The 20,146-nt window shown below is 44.6% G+C and overlaps 1 protein-coding gene across 2 annotated transcripts in view; it reads left to right on the top strand.

Moving 5' to 3' along the window:
• LCMT1 (leucine carboxyl methyltransferase 1) overlaps positions 1-20,146 on the top strand; it is a 65,727-nt gene that overhangs the window by 7,213 nt on the left and 38,368 nt on the right. For both annotated transcript variants that reach the window (XM_081554431.1, XM_081554432.1), the window contains exons 2-3: positions 16,055-16,146; positions 18,246-18,367. In XM_081554431.1, coding sequence (XP_081410557.1) covers positions 16,055-16,146; positions 18,246-18,367 — 214 coding nt within the window. The remainder of the gene's footprint in view (positions 1-16,054; positions 16,147-18,245; positions 18,368-20,146) is intronic.

Raw genomic sequence — 20,146 nt, 5'->3', positions numbered from 1 at the left:
TGGAAAGTCTGTTCCCTTTTCTTCCTGTTGGCTGCAGCCCTCGCTCACCTGACCTGGGGCAGAACGTCCTTACTGTTTTGCCCGCTTCTAGTCTGGCCACTCCCCTGTCCCAAGTGTTTATGCCGTGGCCAGGGTGATTTTTCAGAATCACAAATGTTACCCTATCACTTTGTTACTTGAAACTTTTTGATTCTCCATCCGCCACAAGGTAAAACGTGGCACTCAGTGGTAGGACACACCTCACCTTTCCTGATCAGATCACACTGCTCCAGCTCTATCCCTGCCAACTGGAAATCTGTTTGGTTGTCTCAGAATGACCTTGGGCTTCCCCAGTAGCTCAGCTGGTAAAGAATCTGCCTGCAGTGCTGGAGACCTGGGTTCAATCCCTAGGTTGGGAAAATCCCCTGAAGAAGGGAATGGCCAGTATTCTGGCCTGGAGAATTCCATGCACAGAGGAGCTTGGTGAGTTACAGTCCTTGGGGTCTCAAAGAGTCGGACACAACTGAGCAACTTTCCCTTTCAGAATGAGCTCAAATTTATTAATTCCGAAACCACATTCTAGATCACCTTCCCCAATTTTCTGACAAGCCATCCCTCCCCCTTGCCCCGCACCCGAAAGTCAGTGGATGGTGCCCCTTTCCACTCGGTTCACTAGTGAAAAAGATTGGAGTCATCATGGAACTGCCCTTTTACTCACCCTCTCTGCTGTCAATTACTCAGACCTTAGATTATACCTGGAAAATGTTTCTGGAATCTATTTCCTTTCCTCCACCTCCGTGGCTGCCGTCTCAGTCCATGTTCATGTCATCCGTGATCTGAGCCAGGGCACTAATCTGCCAGTTGAGCTCCCCAGTGGTGCTTCCCTCCCCAAATCCAGTTCTCACACCGAAGCCAGAGGTTTGGGAAAGGTGCCTGGGCCCATGTCACTCCCTGATTTAATGGCTTTTTATTGCTGGAGTAGGAAATGGCAATCCACTCCAGTGTTCTTGCCTGGAAAATTCCACGGACAGAGGAGCCTGGCGGGCCTCAGCCCATGGGGCTGCAAAGAGTCGGACACGATTGAGCATGCACACACTATTGCTGTTAGAAAAAGAGCAAAGTTCCTCACGTGGTCCACCCAGCCCTGCCTGCTCTATCCTGCTTCTCCAATTTTGCTTCCCCCCGACTCTTTCCCTTCTCCCCACCTCCCTCTCAGTTCCTCCAGCGTGCCCTGTGCCTGCCTTCCCTGGGGCCTTTCAGCAGCCCAACCCCTCCCGAGATGCTTTCTCCCGCCCTCCCTTGTCCGATCAGCTCCACGTCATGCCTCAGACTAATTTCTCCGCTTGATGTTCTTTATTGAGACCCTGCTCGATTTATGGAGGCCCTGTGGTAGCACCGATGTAGAAGTGAACAAAGCAGGCACAGGTGGTGCTCTTGTGGAGCATGTAATGGGGGAAGCAGCCAGGAAACAAACCAGCAACATACCTGGTCCCTGCACTGGTGGGCGATGCCGCGGGAGTGTTGGAGGGAGTTGCCACGTGAGCTGGGATGCCCAGGGACGGTCCCACCCAGAAGGTCAGTGCTGGGGAGGAAGTGAGCCCGAGGATGGACAGCTGGGGAAACAGTGTCCCAGGCAGAAGGTACAAAGGCCCTGGGGCAGAAGCTGGCCCGGCTGGTCCAGGAGTAGCAAGACCCGGGGGGAAAGAGGAGGAGAGGAGCTCTTGTGAGGATCCAGCTTTCAGTGTCAACGAGATGGGAGCCGCTGGGGGCCTTGGAATGGAAGACAGATCCACCGTCTTGGAGTGGAACAGGATCCTCGCCGAGTCTGTGTGGAGAACAGGCTGTAGGGGGCAGCATGGAGGCAGGGAGACGTGCTCTCGGAATAGCTCAAGTCATGCTGGGGACTTGGATCAGGATGGTAGAGGTAGAGATGCTGGGAATCCATGATTCTGGATACACTGGAAGGCCAAGCTGATAGAGCATATTGATGGACCAGAATGGCTTCTTCAAGGAGGCCTCTCCGGCACCTGCAGACAAGATACAGCCCCCGTTCCATGTTCTTGTGACACTCTGTGTGTCTCCTTTGTGGTGATCAGCCCAGGTGTAGTTCAGACATGTTGTTTAATATTTGTCTTTCCCATCAGGATAAAAACAAAGCAGGGACCTGTCTACTTTAGTGCCATTCACAGTATAGACACACGGTAAGCATGTGTCGGATGGTTAAAGTGATTAATGCTCAGCTACTAAGGGGTCCGACTCTTTTCGACTCCATAGACTGTGGCCCACGAGGCTCCTCTGTCCATGGGATTTCCCCAGGCAAGAATACTGGAGTGAGTTGCCATTTCCTTCTCCAGAAAATGATTAGACCTGAATACAAGTGCTCAAGATGATATTTCCTGATGAGGTCTTAGAATTCTGGTGTTCTGCTTTGCTGGTTTTCAGTAGTCTTTATGTATTAGAAACCAGACCAGGGCCTGTAAGGCTGAAATTCTGTTGTGCTGGATTATAGAAGTTCATCTGATTTCTCAACTGAATCCAAAAATCACCCCCCATCCCCCCGCCATCATTGACATGAAAGCAGGTCACAGGTCACAATATCACCTCTTAGGAAAGCCGGTGTTTCCCCTTGACCAGCCTACTGATTGCATCTTCACAGCTGTACCCCAGAGAGCAGGGCCCAGCTTCTAGTCTGAAATATTTTGAAGGCAAATGCCAATCTGCTTTCCTATTTTTAATTTGCATTTCTAAAAATCACAAATGAGACCGAGCATTGTCTGTCTGCTCACACTCATGGATATTTTTAGTGCAAATCCACTCTCCCATGTCACTGCCCTACTGGGTTGCTGTCTTTTTTTAATTTGGCTATTTGTGTTTTTATTATTGATTTGTAAGAACCTTTTGTATCTGCAGTAGCGATCCATTGCCTTGCTATTTGTTGCAGGGTTTTCTCTCAAGCTGTTGCTTGTTTTTCAGTGTAGCTTGTACTGTCCATTTCATAATACAGAAATGATGACTCTTCAGGTTGTAGAGTCTTGACCATGTAACTTTATGGCTTGTGGTTTTTAGGTAGGCCATTCTCAATCCTTAATAGCATTTTCTTTGGCTTTGGTTTTATGGTTAGATCATTCATCTATCTTTATTATTTTGTACGTCATAAGATAGCAGTTTTAACTAATTTTTTTCAAAGCTTATTTATTTGGCTTCCCTGAGTCTTCCTGGCTGTGCATGGGCTTTCTCTAGTTGTGGATGAGCGGGGGCTACTCTCTCGTTGTGGTACACAGGTGTCTCATTACAGCAGCTTCTGTTGTCGTGGAGCGTGGACTCTAGACATGAGAGCTTCAGTAGTTACTGCATGTGGGTTCAGTAGTTGTAGCTTGCAGTCTCTAGGCACCTGGACTTAGTTTCCCTGCAGCATGTACGATCTTCCCGGACCAGGGATCAAACCAGTGTCCCCTGTATTGCAAGGCAGATTCTTAACCACTAGATCATCAAGGAAGCCCTTACCTTAACTTTGTCACAAATGATTAACCAGTTGTCCCTACACCATCTATTGAGTGGTCTGTATTTTCCCCATTGATTTGAAATGTCCCTTGTATTATATACCAAATTCTTATATATATTTTAATGCAGTAACACATATGTCATTCTTGACTTGCAGTTGAAATCAGCTTTTTTTTTTTCGTTTTGATGTCTGAAAACTTTTGAGTAACAAAATTACTCAGTTGTGAATTGATTCAGACCTCCCATAGCTTGCTTCACAGGGGAAGGGTAGATTTATAGCAGGGTTATCAGAAATTTTTGTCCATTTGAGCAGCTGTGCTCTAGGAAGAAGGAAAAGGAAGGAATACTAGTAAGAGACACGTTGTGTGTCTGAAACTGCCCCTTTTCATCAGGAAAGCAGTAGCTTTTTGGGAAGGCCTACCCTGTAGACTTCCACGTACTTCTCATCAGCTAAGGTCAGGACACATGGCTCCGCTCCTGGGTGCAGGAAAGTGTGCACCTAATAGCGCAGATTGATGCCTCAAACCAAATCGGGGTCCTCTTAGGCAAGGGGGTGAGTGCATATTGGAGAAGGAACTTGGAGGATGTGCTACATCCTTCATCTTTCTCCCCTCGAGAATTTCCTCAGGTAGTCATTTTTTTAAAGACCATGTTTTATGGTTTCATTTACTTTTGGCTGTGCTGGGTGTTTGTTGCTACGCAGGCTTTTCCCTAGTTGCGGCGAGTGGGGGCTACTCTCTAGTTGCAGTCCACGGCTTCTCACGGCGGTGGATTCTCTTGTTGCCGAGCCTGGGCCCCAGAGCACAGGCTCAGTAGTCATGGCACACGGGCTTAGTTGCTCCGCAGCATGTGGGATCTTCCCGAATCAGGGATCAAACCCGCGTCTCCTGCATTGGCAGGCGGACTCTTTACCACTGAGCAACCAGGGAAAGCTCCCTCAGATGTTGTTAGATGGGTGGCAAGGAGAGATAATTTATACAGAATAAGATCTTCAGTTTGATGAGTGTTGGCAGTTGCATATATCTGTGTACCACCACCTGAAACAAGATATAAAGTACTTCTGAGACTCCAGAAAGCTCCCTTGTATCTCTAGTTGGTCGCTTTACCAACTAGAGATGGTCGGTAACCCAGCAACCATTTTTCTGACTTGGGCTCTCACAGGTTCCCAATCCTAGAATGTCATATAAATGGAATCATACAGAAGGCACTCTTTTTGTGTCTTTCACTCAAGATGGTCTTTGAGATTCATCCATGTTGTGCACATTGTCAAAGATAAAGCTGGATGCCAGTTAAAGTGATAAGGTCAGATATTTTAATAAGTAATAGCTATTGCAACAGGGAAAGGAATCCAGCATGAACTAAACTCAACTCCGATTTGTACAGAGGGTGTGCTAAGGGGAGAATGAGGGAGGAAGCAGGGGAATGAGCCAGGAATCAGTAGAATCAGAGAAAAATTATAGAAAGTATGAAAAGGGGGTTAGTCCATGTGAAACCATCTGGATCTGCTAACTGGGAGACAGCAGGGCTCTGTCTTCAGGTGTTGCCTGGAACAAACAGTAAATTCTTCTTGGGTTTTCTCAGGTCGGCACTCTAAGGGGGATTGGAGACATCCTAGGGGTGTGGCCTTGAGCTGTTAGAAACTATGTTAGTGTTTGCTCAGGTCTTTATATTTTAGGCCAAGATCGAGGTCTAGTCCAGGAGGGCTCAGTGTCACCTGGCTATAGAGTTTGGTCAAGGAGAGAATCTTTGTCAGTGTAAAATGGCTTGCTCCTTTGTGTGTTGTGTGAATACACCATGATTTATTCATCCATTCAGCCTATGATGAACATTTGAGTTGTGTCTAGTTTTTGGCCATTCTGAATAGACTGCAATGAACATTCTTATATAAGCCTTAAATTTCTCTTGGATCCAGGAGTAGAATTGGTTAGTCATAGGGAGAGTATGCATTTAATTGCAGACTAATTTCCAAAGTGGTTTATCAGATTATACTTCCCACCAGCAATGTGTCAAGGCTCCGGTTGCTCCATATCCTTGTTTAACATTCGTCAGTGGGTGTGCAATAGCATCTCATTTTGGCCTTAAATGGCATTTCCTTTGTGACAGATGTATACTTATTGGCTATTTCTACATCTTCATTTGTGAATTACCTATTAAAGCCCTTGCCTATTTTTACTGATGATGATAATGTTGATTTTGACTTGTTAAGAGTTCATTATATATTTTGAATAGAGATCCTTTTTCAGATGGGTGTGTTTTAAATATACATACACATATAGGAAAATGTGGTGTGTGTGGTCATTTTGTCACTAAATTGTGACCAACTCTTTGCAACCCTATGCACTGTATCCTGCCAGGCTCCTCTGTCCATTCTCCAGGCAAGAATACTGGAGTGGGTTGCCATTTCCTTCTCTAGGGGACCTTCCCAACTTGGGGATCGAACCCTGGTCTCCTGCATCGCAGGCAGATTCTTTACCGACTGAGCCACCAGGGAAGCCCAACATACAGGAACATGAGCTGCCTTGGCGCCCTGGGTAAAACATCAGCTGACAGCACCGGGGTAGGTCTGTTTCTGTTTCATCGATCTATTTTTCCACCTTTATGCTGAGACCACGCTGTTTTGATTACTTCAGCTTTATAGTGGGTCTTAAAATTAAGTAGTATTAAGCAGTTTTAGTTCTCCAGCTTCACTCTTCTTTTGAAGATTTGTTTGGGCTATTTTAGATCCTTTGTGTTTCCATTGTAGAATCAATCTTAAAAAAAAAAAGGTGGCTAGGGTTTTGACTGGGAGTTAGTTAGAAACTTAGCATTATTCAGATCCATGGCATCCTGTTACTATGTTTTGTGTTATATTAATTACATTTTCTGGGTTTTTGTTGTTGTTGTTAAAAAGTTAGATATGGGACATTACACCAAGGGGACTGACTTGATTCTCCTACATATTTTGCTCTCTGTGAACGTAGGTTCCTTTTCCATTTACACTTTGCCCACTATTCAGTGACTTCTTACAAGAAGGCAGTAGATTGTAGATCATATTACTCCTTGTAAAGTGATTAGATGTTACATGAAGCCAAGAGGCCATGCCAGTAGTCTCCTTTGGGAGGAAGCTATCCTGTGAGTCTTCTTAGTTATTCAGACCGTTTTTCAGGTGATTGATCTCTTAAGGTCTGCCGATCTACTCAGGAAAGCAACACGAAGCTTTCCAGAGTTCCCAAGAAGGAAGCGAATCCAGACTCTGTTTAGGTACAGAGTCTGTTGCCCTCAAGACTTTGCTTCCTGTCTTCCATTTATAAACCAAGAATGAAACCAACAGGAAATAGAAACCAAAAACTGAAACTAGAAGATATAAAAGAACAACAATAAATTTAAAAATTAGAGCAGTATCTTAAAGACCACAGGGCTTCCCTGGTGGCTCTGACAGTAAAAAATCTGCCTGTAATGCAGGAGACTTGAGTTGGATCCCTGGATTGGGAAGATCCTCTGGAGAAGGGAATGGTTACCCATTCCAGTATTTTGCCTGGGGAATTCCATGGACAGGGGAGCTTGGTGGGCTACAGTCCAGGGGGTCGCAAAGAGTCGGACACAACTGAGCGACTAACTCGGTTAAAGACCACAAGCACTGTACAGTTAAGATCCCTAACTGAAGAGTTCAGGTTTTTTTAAGTATGAGCCACCTGTTCTCCTTGCTTGGCCCTGCAATAAACCTTTTTCTTCTTTAAAAAAAAAAAAAAGGAAAGAAAAATCCCAAACTTGAAAAATTAAAAAAAATCTTTTAAATTATTTATATATTTTTTGGCTGTGCTGGGTCTTAGTTGCAGCACAAGGGACTTTTTTTTTAGTTGCGGCATGAGAACTCTTTAGTTGAGGCATATGGGATCTAGTTCTGTCACCAGGGATCGAACCTGGGCCCCCTGCATTGGGAGTGCAGAGTCTAGGCCACTGGACCACCAGGAAAGTCCCCCAAACTTGAAAATTAATGCTGAGAATACGCATTGATTTTTTTTTTTTTTTGGCAATTGCTGCTGCTGCTGCTGCTAAGTCGCTTCAGTCGTGTCCGACTCTGGGCGACCCCATAGACAGCAGCCCACCAGGCTCCCCATCCCTGGGATTCTCCAGGCAAGAACACTGGAGTGGGTTGCCAATATATGGGATTATATATCTACATATGCATCTATGGGCTTCCCTCATGGCTCAGCTGGTAAAGAATCTGCCTGCAATGTGGGAGACCTGGGTTTGATTTCTGGGTTGGGAAGATCTCCCAGAGAAGGGAATGGCTACCCACTCCGGTATTCCGGCCTGGAGAATTCCATGGACTGTGTAGTCCATGGGGTCACAAAGAGTCAAACACAACTGAGTGGCTTTCACATACATATACATCTATAAGTAGTTAAACAACACACACACACACACACACACACACACACGACAAATACGTACTATTTAAGCACCTGAAACATTGGGTGGGCGTGCATGCTCAGTTGCTTCAGTCGTGTCCAACTCTTTGCAACCCTATGGACTGTAGCCCGCCAGGCTCCTCTGTCCTTGGGATTCTCCAGGCGAGAATACTGGCGTGAGTTGCCATGCCCTCCTCCAGGGGATCTTCCTGACCCTGAGATTGAACCTGCAACTCCTGTGTTTCCTGCCTTGCAGGCAGATTCTTTACCAGTGAGCCACTGGAGAAGCCCTGAAACGTTGTGGGTGGGGTCTGAATCCATGTGGGTAAGTAGGTTTGTAAAGTAGTCAAATTAATTTCCCTGAAGGTTCCACAGCTTGAACAAACTACTATAGGGTTGTTTTGAGGGTGCTATGTGTTTCTATCTGTCAGGCATTTGAATAATGCCTGGCATGCAGTAAGCACATGGTGAGTGTCCAGGTGAAGTGAAACAAACCAGCCGCTGCCTTGTTCCCGATAGTCTGAGACAGCAGGGAGGGCCCCTTCCCATTCCCTGAATCCTCTGATGGAGAAATCCCTGTTGGAGGGCGTTTCACAACTTTCCATGAATTTTCCAGTATTGCAGTTGACATTCATGCAAATAGGACAGAATCAGTAAATGTTTCTTTAATGAATAGGTGGTTGGGCCAGATCAGTGTTTCCCACGGGACGAATGTGAGATGGTTTTAGGAGGGACAGAGATAGATGTTTTAAGTGTTAATAGTTAGGTATTTGTTACAGTGTGTGTTAGAAGGAAATATTAGGTGGCACGTCAGAGCTGAGTACTAAGAAAATTGAGTTTATTTAAAGAGGGGAGAGGGTGTGGGGGAGGGAAGGATTGAGAGTTTGGGGTTGGCAGGTACAAACTATTATATATAGGATGGATAAGCAATAAGGTCCTACTGTATAGCCCAGGGAACTGTATTCAGTATCCGGTGATAAACCATAATGGACAAGAGTATGAAAAAGAATATATTAATACATATATGTATAGCTGAGTCACTTTGCTGTACAGGAGAAATTAACATAACACTGTAAATCAGCTACACTTCAGTAAAATAAATTCTTGAAAAAGACATATTACTTTGACTAGGTGGTCTGTAAGTGTCATGAACATTTTGAAAGCAGTAGTGGATTGAATGAAGATTGAGTGACTCTTTCAGATCTTTCCAAATCTGAGATTTTTGACTCATTCGATTCCGAGTTTGAAACATGAAATCAAGATATTCAGATGGAAGGGATGTTCTCTGAGTTTGGAAAACAGGAGTGCTGTTGTGGACATGAGAGCAGACCTAGGTGCACAGTGTCAAGGAGATTACCGCTGTTAACATTTCAGCATCTACTTTATATGTCTTATGCGTTCATTCTAACAAACTTAGGGATGTCCTGTCCATGTAATCTTGTAGCCTGTCTTGTCGACCTGATACTGTAAGACCAGGTTCAGTGGTCTTATAAAAAAAAAAAAATCTTTGTGTTCATCCCTAATTATTTCCTAAGGATAAAATCCCGGTAAGTGGGACTGTTGGCCATTGTGTTCACATGTAATTCTGGCTTTTTGTACCTGTTGCCACAGTGCCTTGAAGCACGACTGCCAGTCACCAGTTTGGGCAGTGGGGCCGCAGGGCCCTCTTCTCATCCGTCTCCAAAGCCAGGTTCTACTGAAAAAAGAGTTTTATTGCAGATTTGATAGCAGCACTACTGCTCTCTCTTTTTGCTTTCATCTTCATTTTTCTTTTCTTCTTTTTTTTTGTGATCATCAGTAAGGCTGAGCTTTTCGTTTGTTCACTGGCCAGTTGCTTCTTCTTTTGTGAATGGTTCATTTTTGTCCGTTACCCATTCTTCTGCGATACTCGCTTTTCCCCTTATTAATGAGTCCTCTATATTGTAAGGATATTAGCACTTTGTGACTTGTTACATGTTATTTTTCTAGTGTAATAATTGGTTTCTATGTTTGTTTATGAAGTCCAAAGTTACTGCTTCTCTCTTTTTTTTTATTAATTTTTTTTTTGGCTGCGCTGGGTCTTTGCTGCTGCTCTCAGGCTTTTCTAGCTGTGGTGTGCAGACTTCTCATTGCAGTGGCTTCTCTTGTTGTGGAGCATGGGTTGCAGGGCACTCGGGCTTCAGAAGTTGCAGCACAAGGTATCAGTTGCTTCATGGCCAAACTTACTGTTGCTCTTGTTGTAAAGACAGTATTATTTTTTTGATGGGAATAATTTAAAAAGAAACTGAATAGCATCATTTAAAAATGGCAAATATTCCTCTCGTTAGCTACTTCATTGCTAAATGTTGACATCTGAAGAGTCCCTTATAGTCATGGTGGTTTGTACTATTTTTTTTTTATTAAGTTAATTTTCATTGGAATATAGTTGCTTTACATTGCTGTGTTAGTTTCTACCGTGCAGCAAAATGAATCAGCCATGCACATACACATATCGCCTCCCTTTTGGACTTGCTTCCCACTCAGGTCATCGCAGAGCATTAAGTAGAGTTCCCTGTGCTATATAGTAGGTTCTCATTAGTTATTTTGTACATAGTTATTAATAGTGTTATATGTCAATCCCAATCTCCCACTTCCTCCCACCACCTCTTGGTATCCATACATTTGTTCTCTGTGTCTGTGTCTCAATTTCTGCTTTGCAAATCGGATCATCTGTACCATTTTTCTAGATTCCACATGTATGCATCAATACACAACATTTGCTTTTCTCTTTCTGACTTCATTCCATGTGACAGTCTCTGGGTCCATCCACATATCTACAAATGACCCAATTTCATTCCTTTTTATGGCTGAGTAATATTCCATTGCTTATATGTACCACATCTTTATCCTTTCCTCTGTTGATGGACACTTAGGTTGCTTCAGTACTGTCTTTTTTTAAATCGAAATATAGTTGATTTACATTATTGTTAGTTTCAGGTGTACAGTAAGGTGATTTCAGTTATACATATATATGTGACAGTACTATTTGAGCCATTCTGTGATGCACATGGTCTTGGATTTTAACTTTTCTGAAATCAGATGTGTCTTAACTCTCAACATTACTTGCAGTCACTGTCAAGTGACATTAGAGATGTCCTTACCTATGCAAGCAGGCACAGAGGTTATTCCTGGTGGCATGGCCTGGTTGGAAAGCTGTGACCACAGCCCCCAGTGCTTTAGTCCACACACCTTTTAAGGGCCATTTGAAGAAAGAACACAAATCCTGATTGTTGTTGAAAATCATCCCTTGATATCTTCTGATGAGATCAAGAAGGATCCAGTAGCCAAACTTCCAGGCTGAGGGTCAGCTGCTTAGAAGAAAATCTCAGAATGTTGGAGATCTCCTAAGAAATGCACCCTCGGGTGCTTCCCTGGTAGCTCAGTGGTTAAGAATCTGCCTGCCAATACGGGGGACATAGGTTCGATCCCTGATCTGGGAAGATCCCACATGCCATGGAGCAGCTAAGCCCGTGTGCCCCAACTACTGAAGCCCACACGCCTAGAGCCCATGCTCTGCACCGAGAGAAACCACTGCCATGAGAAGCTCCTGCACAACTAGAGAGTGGCCCCTGCTCTCTGCAGCTAGAGAAAGCCTCAAGCAGCAGCGAAGACCCAGTACAGGCAAAATAAGTAATAAACAAACATTAAAGAAAAGAAATACACCCTCACCAATGCCCTCAGTGACCCGGAGGTCAGTATTGTGTGGAATGACACAGACGTCCTGAAAGTGAAGGCTTAGCCAGCTTACCTCACTCACTTTTTCTTTTTTCTGTCTGTACGAGAGGGAGGGAGATGATGGCACTCTGGCCCAATAAAGGAGCTTTTTCAATAACTACAAAAGTAAAATTCTAAGCAATTAAAAAAAATTTCTTTGGTAGTGTTTTTAAAATTTCTTTTTTCAATCTTGAAATCGATAGTGTCTTAGATATAGCGAAATATAGTGTATGTTTTACGAACCTCTTGCCGTGTCCAGTTCTTTTAGTTCATGGGTTTCTTTTTTTTTTTTTTTTTTGGTCCGCCCTATGCAGCCTGTGGGATCCTAGTTCCCCTGCATTGGGGGTGTGGAGTCTTCACCACTGGACCATCAGGGAAAGTCCCCTAGTTCCTGTTACAGATGACCGGTTAGTATTCATTGTGTAGGTGCACTGTTACCTGCTCAGCTGCTTTGGTGGCCTGTAAATCCTGAATCACCGTGCTCACCTCCCTTCGGACTTCCCAGGAGCAGTGCCCAGCAGCGGCCTCTTCCTTCCTCTTCCCAGCAGTGTGTTAATTCATCTTTTTATCTTGGCTGCTCTCCCAGGCTAAACTGTGAGATCCTTTTTAACTCCAAGGCATGGTGACCACTGGCAGTCATCTGGATGTGAGGACGGGGAAGAGACATGTGATGGTAACCTTAGGAAGCAGGAGTCATGGGAACTAGTGATCAGGGGTCCTTGTGTTATGTCTGTGTGTCTCCCCAAGTGACTAGGGGGTCCCTGGGTTATGTCCATGCATCTCCCCACCTTTTTGTACTGCTGAACATCACTGACCGCGCTCTGTGTGCTGTGGAATCCATCCCAGGCTCCTGCCAGGCCCTGTATGACCTGAGTCTGCTTCTCTCTCCAACCCCCTCTCCAGTTGCCCCTGTTTTCTTCCTCTCCTCCAGCCCTCCCTGTTTCCTGCTTCTGGAACATTCCACGTCCACCCCCACCCCCGAGTGTTTCTGCCTGCAGTTCTTCCTGTCTTGAATACCTTTTGCACAGCTACCCTCCCCTAATTGTCCAGGACTCAGCTCAGCCATGCCCTGTAAAAGAGGCTTTCCCTTTCGCCTCTGCTATAGCTCCTCCATTCACCATGTAATTACATCCCTCGTTTGTCGTGATCTCTGTTTCTGTCACTTCTCTGTTTTTTTCACCACTGTAATCCAATGCCCGGCACTTAGCAGACAATAAATACTGCTAGACACTCAATAAACATTGCTGGACTGAATCGAGAGTATTAAATCGACTGATAATGCAGAGCTGGGAGGAATAGAAACTGCTCCTTGGTATCCATGAGGGCACTAATGAATCCAGCAGGGAACACGTAGAGGGAGGCAAATTGATCAGCTTTTCAGCAGTTCTGGTTTCTCGGTGGTGGGGCGAGTGGCTTCTCTGTGGGGAGTAGTCAACAGTGGTTCTGTGTTGTCGACGGGATTCTTGCCCTGGATGTTGGGGCAGGAACAGTTTGACCTGTGTTCTCATCGTATCTACATCATCTACCAGTCTTGCTTCAACTGCACATATGACTTTTACCACTAGATGGCGAGAAATGATTCCTAAACCAGTTTATTTATTTATTTTTTTGGTAATTGTTTGCTTGTGGGATCTTAGTTCCCCCACCAGGGATTGAACCTATGTCTGTTGCAGTGGAAGCTCAGAGTTGCGAGTCTACCACTGGACCGTCACGGAGTTCCCAAGAACACTTTTTTCACAGCGCTTATATACCTAACACACATTGAAATAAGTTTCACAAAAACAGTCCTGACTTCTCCAATATAGTATGATGCTGCTGTTTTCTGCTTTACTGTGTTCCACTTCATTTTTAAAATGGAGATTTGCAAACTGTTACATTGATTTTGTGATATGAATGGGTCACAACTCATTGTTCGAAAAGCACTACTTTTATTGGCTGAGCTGCGTGTCTTAGTTCCCCAGTCAGGAATTGAACCCTCGCCTTTAGCAGTGAAAGCATGAAGTCCTAAGCACTGGACCTCCAGGGAATTCCTGAGAATCACTGTTTTAGACATCTGAGCAAGTTTGCTTTGTAAAACTCTGTGGGTCTGCTGTTCTCCTTGGACAGTCTGGGCTTTTAGCAAATTGTGTTCCTTAGTATTTGTGTGTTTCTCATATGTGCTTCTTTGTGAATGCCTTTGTATGTGCAGACATGGGTGCAGGAGACTGGAGGGCATGTTTGTACAGAATTCAGCAGCTATTGCCGTTAAGGCACCACTAAGCCTTGTTGGTAGGGGCTTCCCAGGTGGCGCAGTGGTAAAGAATCTGCCTGCCAGTGCAGGAGACTCAGGAGACACGGGTTTGATCCCTGGGTTGGGACGATCCCCTGGAGTAGGAAATGGCAACCCACTCCAGTATTCTTGCCTGGGAAACCCCATGGACAGAGGAGCCTGGCGGGGCTACAATCAGTGGGGTCACAAAGAGTCAGACATGACTGAGCGACTGAGCCCATAAGCCTTGTTGGTAGGTATGAAAAAAAGAAAAGATGTAATATGTGCGTCTGGGAGCTTAGAACTTAACTGGGTGGCAACACACACACACACACACACGCACACCCTTTAAGTTTCAGCTTACACACAAACACACACACACACACACACACCCTTTAAGTTTCAGCTTACTTAGGGACCAAGCAATGTGGAGTGGATGTATCATGCGGGATATCACTTAGGATGCTTAAGGTTGTAAGTAAGAGAAGCCTGACTCGATTTGATGTAAGTGGTAAAGACATTTATTATTTCACTAAATTTTCCTTGAGAGGTAGAGAAGGCTCTGGGCCCCTGGGGGCTGTGGTATGGCCCTAGTGATCCAGATTCCTTCCCTGACTTCTCATTTGACCTGAGGCTGGTTCCACTCATGATTGCCGGGAGATTTCCAATGGTAATCAGGGCTTTAGCTCCCAGGCTTGGAACACGGCATCTATCATTGCTTGTGTAGACTAGGGTAGAGAACCTTTAGGCTACCCTGGCATTTTCCAAATTGTAGCTGTTTCATTTGTTCCTGGTTTCTCCACTACAGCCTCCTTAAGGGACATGAAAGGACTGACAGAGTCAGGAGAAATACTTTGGTAGTTATTAGTGATATTTGCTGTTTATTTTTGGGTCTCCCTTCCCCTGGACACAAAACTTTTGTTTGAGCAGAGTTACCTGACTAGTTCCGGCCAGTGAGTTTGCAGTGTGAATAAATGTTCGAAGAGCTGTATGAAATATGAGGTGAGCTTACTTGCTGTTTAGGGTCCTGGGAAAGGAATTAATGATATGTTGGAAGAAAGAGATAAGAAATGACTGTGGTGGGAAGTGTGATGGGAGTGACTGTGAATGTAAAGGTGGATGGATGAGTCTGTTTAAACTTGTGCTGGAGCATTAAATGTTATTTTAACCTTTTATTTTTTAAAATTGAAGTATAGTGATTTACAGTGTGTTAATTACTGCTTACAACATAGTGATTCAGTTATACATATATCTGTGTGTGTGAATGTATATATGCTCCCACACATACTTTCTTTTAATATTCTTTTCTGTTATGGTTTAATGTGGGATATTGAATATAATTCTCTGTGCTATACAGTAGGGCTTTGTTGTTTATACATTGTATATATAATAGCCTACATCTGCTAACCCCAACCTCCCTCTCCATCCCTTCGCCAGTCCCCTCCCCTTTGACAACCACCAGTCTGTTCTCTGTGTCCATGATTCTGTTTCTGTTTCATCAGTTCAGTTCAGTCACTAAGTCATGTCCAACTCTTTGTGACCCCATGGACTGCAGCACGCCAGGCCTCCCTGTCCATCACCAACTCCCAGAGCTTGCTCAAACTCATGTCCGTTGAGTCAGTGATGCCATCCAACCATCTCATCCTCTGTTGTCCCCTTCTCCTTCTGCCTTCAATCTTCCCCAGCATCAGGATCTTTGCCATTGAGTCAGTTCTTCGCATCATGTGGCCAAAGTATTGGAGTTTCAGCTTCAGCATCAGTCCTTCCAATGAATATTCAGGATTGATTTCCTTTAGGATGGACTGGTTTGATCTCCTTGTAGTCCAAGGAACTCTTAAGAGTCTTCTCCAACACCACAGTTCAAAAGCATCAGTTCTTCGGCGCTCAGCTTTCTCTCCAGTCCAACTCTCACATCCCTACATGACTACTGGAAAAACCGTAGCTTTGACTAGGTGGACCTTTGTCGGCAGAGGTTTGTGTTTCATTGATAGGTTCATTTGTGTCATAGTTTAGATTCCACATGTAAGTGATACACATGGTATTTATCTTTCTTTTCTGACTTCGCTTATTATGATAACTTCCAGTTGCATGATTTGGCCAGAGATAAATCTCTGGATCCTTGACCTGGTTCCTGGGAACTTGCCCACGGCACCTGGCCTGACCCTACTCTCTAATCACCTGTTTCCTTTTTCATCTCTTTCAGGTTTGCAGTAAGCATTGGCTACTGGCAGGACCCTTACATCCAGCATTTGGTGAGACTCTCTAAAGAGAGGAAGGCACCTGAAATTAACAGAGGCAAGTGCCCACCTTCCTCCCCTGCTTCTCATGAATCCCTGGGGGTCTAGGAATTCATTCTTGAAAAGAGAGTTTTGGGGTGTACTGTCTCCACCAGAGTGTGGAGAGGCTCATTTCCCAACATCCACACTAGCACAGTATATTAAGAAACTTTTAATCTTTATCCCTGTGGTACATGAAAAATAGTGTTTTACATTCCTCTTATTTTGAGGTGTGGTTGAAACTCATTTTTCTGTGTTTAAAAGCCACTTACATATCTTTTACCGTGAGCTGTCTGTTCACGTAGGGGATTATTTTTGTTGTTGTTGCTCTCTTTTGTTAGTAACACTGTTAGGTTCTGCCAGTAATTTCCAACAGGAAGTCAAAGGATTTGAGACAGGAGTGTGACTTAGTTGCAGCCAGATTGAAAAATTGACCACTGACCATGATTCTTGTGGGTGGGGGCGAATCTTGGCGCTAAAGATGGGTCCTGTAGGTGGGTTCTGCAAGAACTGCAAAGAAATGTGTAAATGGTGGTTCCTGAAGAGAAGGACATGGTAGTTAATGTTGAACTGAGGGTAAAATTGGGCGAGGCCTGGCCAAGAGCCCTTCCTGAAGCCCGCCTCCGCTGCTGTCCAGACAGATTTCCCAGGGAATGTTCCAGAGGCAGGTACCTGCGGTTCTTCGTAGCCCCCGGCCGCATAGCAGCCCCCTTCCTTCTTCCTTCTTCCTCTCGTGGGTCTGTATCTCTAGACTGGGGACCTCCTGCCCAGGAGGAGAGCACTGCCCAAACATCTGAGGTGAGGACATTTTTTCCTCAAATTGAATCCATTGTGGATGGTATTCTGCAGAATACAATAAAGACGATTTACTAGAGGGACTTCCCTAGCGGTCCAGCGGTTAAGACTCCATGCTTCCACTGCAGGGAGCACGGGTTCGAGCTCTGATTGAGGAACTAAGATCCTGCATGCTTCACGGTGCAGCCAAAAAAAAAAAAGGTGATTTACCAGAAAAATGAAATGCAAACACAAGCCCAAAGTATTTGTTTGTTTATAAGTCATGTAGGGATTATCAATTGATTATTTATTTGGCTGAACCACACAGCTTTGTGGGATCTTAGTCCCCTGCCCAGGGATCGAACTCTGGTCCCCGGCAGTGGAAACACAGAGTCCTAACCACTGGACTGTTAGGAAATCCTCCCAAATTATTTATCAGCACATTGACTAAAATTTCTCTGTCAAATGACAAAGAAAGTTTCTGCATGCTACTCTCAAATTTTTCTCTTAAAGCATTCACACCTTGAGTATCAGGCCTTTAGAACAGACAGCTGCTACCTTCCTGTCTCCCTTCTGGTTTCCCGTCTCCTTTGTTCCATCTCCTCACCCTGGAGCTTAACAAGTCCATTAATTAGGCCACCACTTGCTGGTATCTCCACTTCCCCGCTCCACCACCCTCGTGTTGGTGATGCCATTTTGTAAACACAAAGGCTGTAACCCACACAGGATAGAGGTGAAAGGAAGAAGATAAGAATCATGGCTCTCTTTGCTTTGACATTCATCTGCCCAATTTCCTGACCTAAAAATGTTATTTTCCATGTATGCTCAGTCCCTAAATTGTGTCCAACTCTTTGGGACCCTATGGACTGTAGCTCACCAGGCTTTGTCCATGGGATTCTCCAGGCAAGAATACTGGAGTGAGTTGCCATGCCCTCCTTCAGGGGATCTTCCTAACCCAGGGATCAAACCAGCATCTCCTGCTTCTCTTGCATTGCAGACAAGTTTTAGCAGAGTACTCGTTAACTTCCCCTAGAGCTGTGAAAAAGGCACCTTTCCAAGAGGACATTTGGATCAGATATCTTGATAAAATAAACTCATCTTTCCTAAGTAACAGGACAGGGCATTTTATTTTTCTTAAACTACCATTAAGTAGTTTATACTTCTTTTGGTCCGACCAGCTTTTTTTTTCTTTTTTTCTTAAAAAAAAGGGAGAATTTGAAAGTCATTATTTCTCCTGACCCTGAAGAAGGGCAAAGTGTTGTTTTTCTCCCTAGCACTGTGGGCTTTGCACGGATTATTCCTGTCATCACCAAGTGATAGCTTGCTTCTCCGTCTGTCACTTAGGATATTTTGCTCGAGTCCATGGCGTCAGTCAGCTTACAAAGGCATTTCTGCGGAAGACAGAATGTAATTGTCAAATTCTAAATCTTGGGGCCGGGATGGATACCACCTTCTGGATATTAAAGGTAAATTTCCCCCCTTCTCTTCAATGGTTTTAATTTAGTTTGTTGAAGGTGTTCACCTGGCTTAAAAACTTGAAAAAACAGATTAAAACAGGGTGACAGCCTGTCTCCCATCCGCTACAACTTCCATCAGCTCCGTACTTTATCCCACCAGGGCCCTAGTGAAAATATGTGGATTGTTGCTCACATTTTGCTGCCACAGACAGGTTTATAATGCAATTCCTTGGGTACATTTTCCTCTGCATGTGTGGAAATGTATCAGGAGAAAGAATTCTACCAGTAGAACTGCTGAGACAAAAGAACACAGGATTTCATAATTTTGATGAGAACTGAAGATTTTATTGTTAGAATAACAGTGTCGTAGGTAGTAACATTGGGGGATTTGCAAGACTGGGTAAAGATAACATGATGCAAAGCCTTTTTGAAGTCATTCGCTGACTTGAAGTCGTTCCTCAACTGCTCTGTTTGGGGTTGTTCAAGGGCAGGTATGATTACACTCACTCACAGGAAAGGAAACTCGGGTCTGATTAGTGGCAGACCCAGCGCTGAAGTTCTGATCTTTGATTCCTGGGCTGAATTTTATCACCAAACCTTTTCCCTACAAATATCTCACATGATGGCATTTTTCTCCTTTTTTTGGGGGGGGGGGTAGGTTTGTACAGATTTCTCTTGGTTCTTCTATCAGGTGGCAGTAATGGGTATGTGCATTTCTCCAGATTTCTTGCAGACAGAGAGCAAGATAAATCAGAGGGTACAGGCGTAACTCAACCTGCATTATCTGTTTTGTCCCCTGTCACCTGATAAGAAGGTCTTTGGTCATAAGAACTCTAAACCTTTCTCTTACTCAAAAGTCAGTGGTCTCAACACGGCCCTGGTGTTAATCATTTGCTGCTGCATTCTTCCTCCTGGATAAGATAACTGATATTTATGATGTGCTTTTTTTATTTTAAATCTATTTATTTATGGCTGTGCTGGGTCTTCGTTGCTATGCAAGCTTTTCTCTAGTTGCGGCAAGTGGGGACTACTCTCTGGATGCAGGGCCTGGGCTTCTCACTGTGGTGGCTTCTCTTGTTACAGAGCATGGGCTCTAGTTGTGGCTCAGTAGTTGTTGCACATGGGCTTCAGTAGTTGCGGCTCCCAGGCTCTAGAGCACAGGCTCAATAGCTACTGCTCTGTGGCATGTGGGATCTTCCTGGATCAGGGATTGAACCCGTGTCTCCTGCACTGGCAGGCAGATTCTTTACCACTAAGCCACCAGGGAAGTCCCTATGAAGTGTGGTTACATACATGACCTCAGGAATTAACATGGGAGCTCTGTTGGGGGAGCTTACACAGATGGGGAATATGGGGTTTTGCAAGTTCTTCCCCCAAATTGGACAGCTAGTACCACTGGGATGTTGATCAACATTGGCCTGCAGCTCATCAAACTCCCGATTCCTTCCTCTTTCCTCTGCACACAACCCTGTGGTCGCTTGAGGGGTCTTTTCTGTGGGTTAGTTATGCCCCTATAACACTGTGACCCTGGTGTGGTGGAAGCAACTGGAAAAGAATGCAGTGAAAAAGAGTGTGTACCGCCAGCATTAATACGGGCTGCTGGAGAGATCCGTCCTTCGACCTGATACCCTTTGGACTTGGCCATGTTTTTTTTTTCTTTTACCCCCATCTTGTAGGTGGGTTAATCATTAGTAAATCTGAGATTTTAATTTCTGAGCAACATACACTGAGGCATATGTGCCCCTTGCAAGAAACAAAGACAAGAGGCTTCCCTAGTGGCTCAGTGGA

The sequence above is a fragment of the Giraffa tippelskirchi genome, chromosome 13 (genome assembly GCF_054371585.1).
Source record: "Giraffa tippelskirchi isolate mGirTip1 chromosome 13, T2T-mGirTip1v1.2.pri, whole genome shotgun sequence".
Classification (NCBI taxonomy): domain Eukaryota; kingdom Metazoa; phylum Chordata; class Mammalia; order Artiodactyla; family Giraffidae; genus Giraffa; species Giraffa tippelskirchi.
This window is presented reverse-complemented; position numbering and strand designations above follow the sequence as displayed.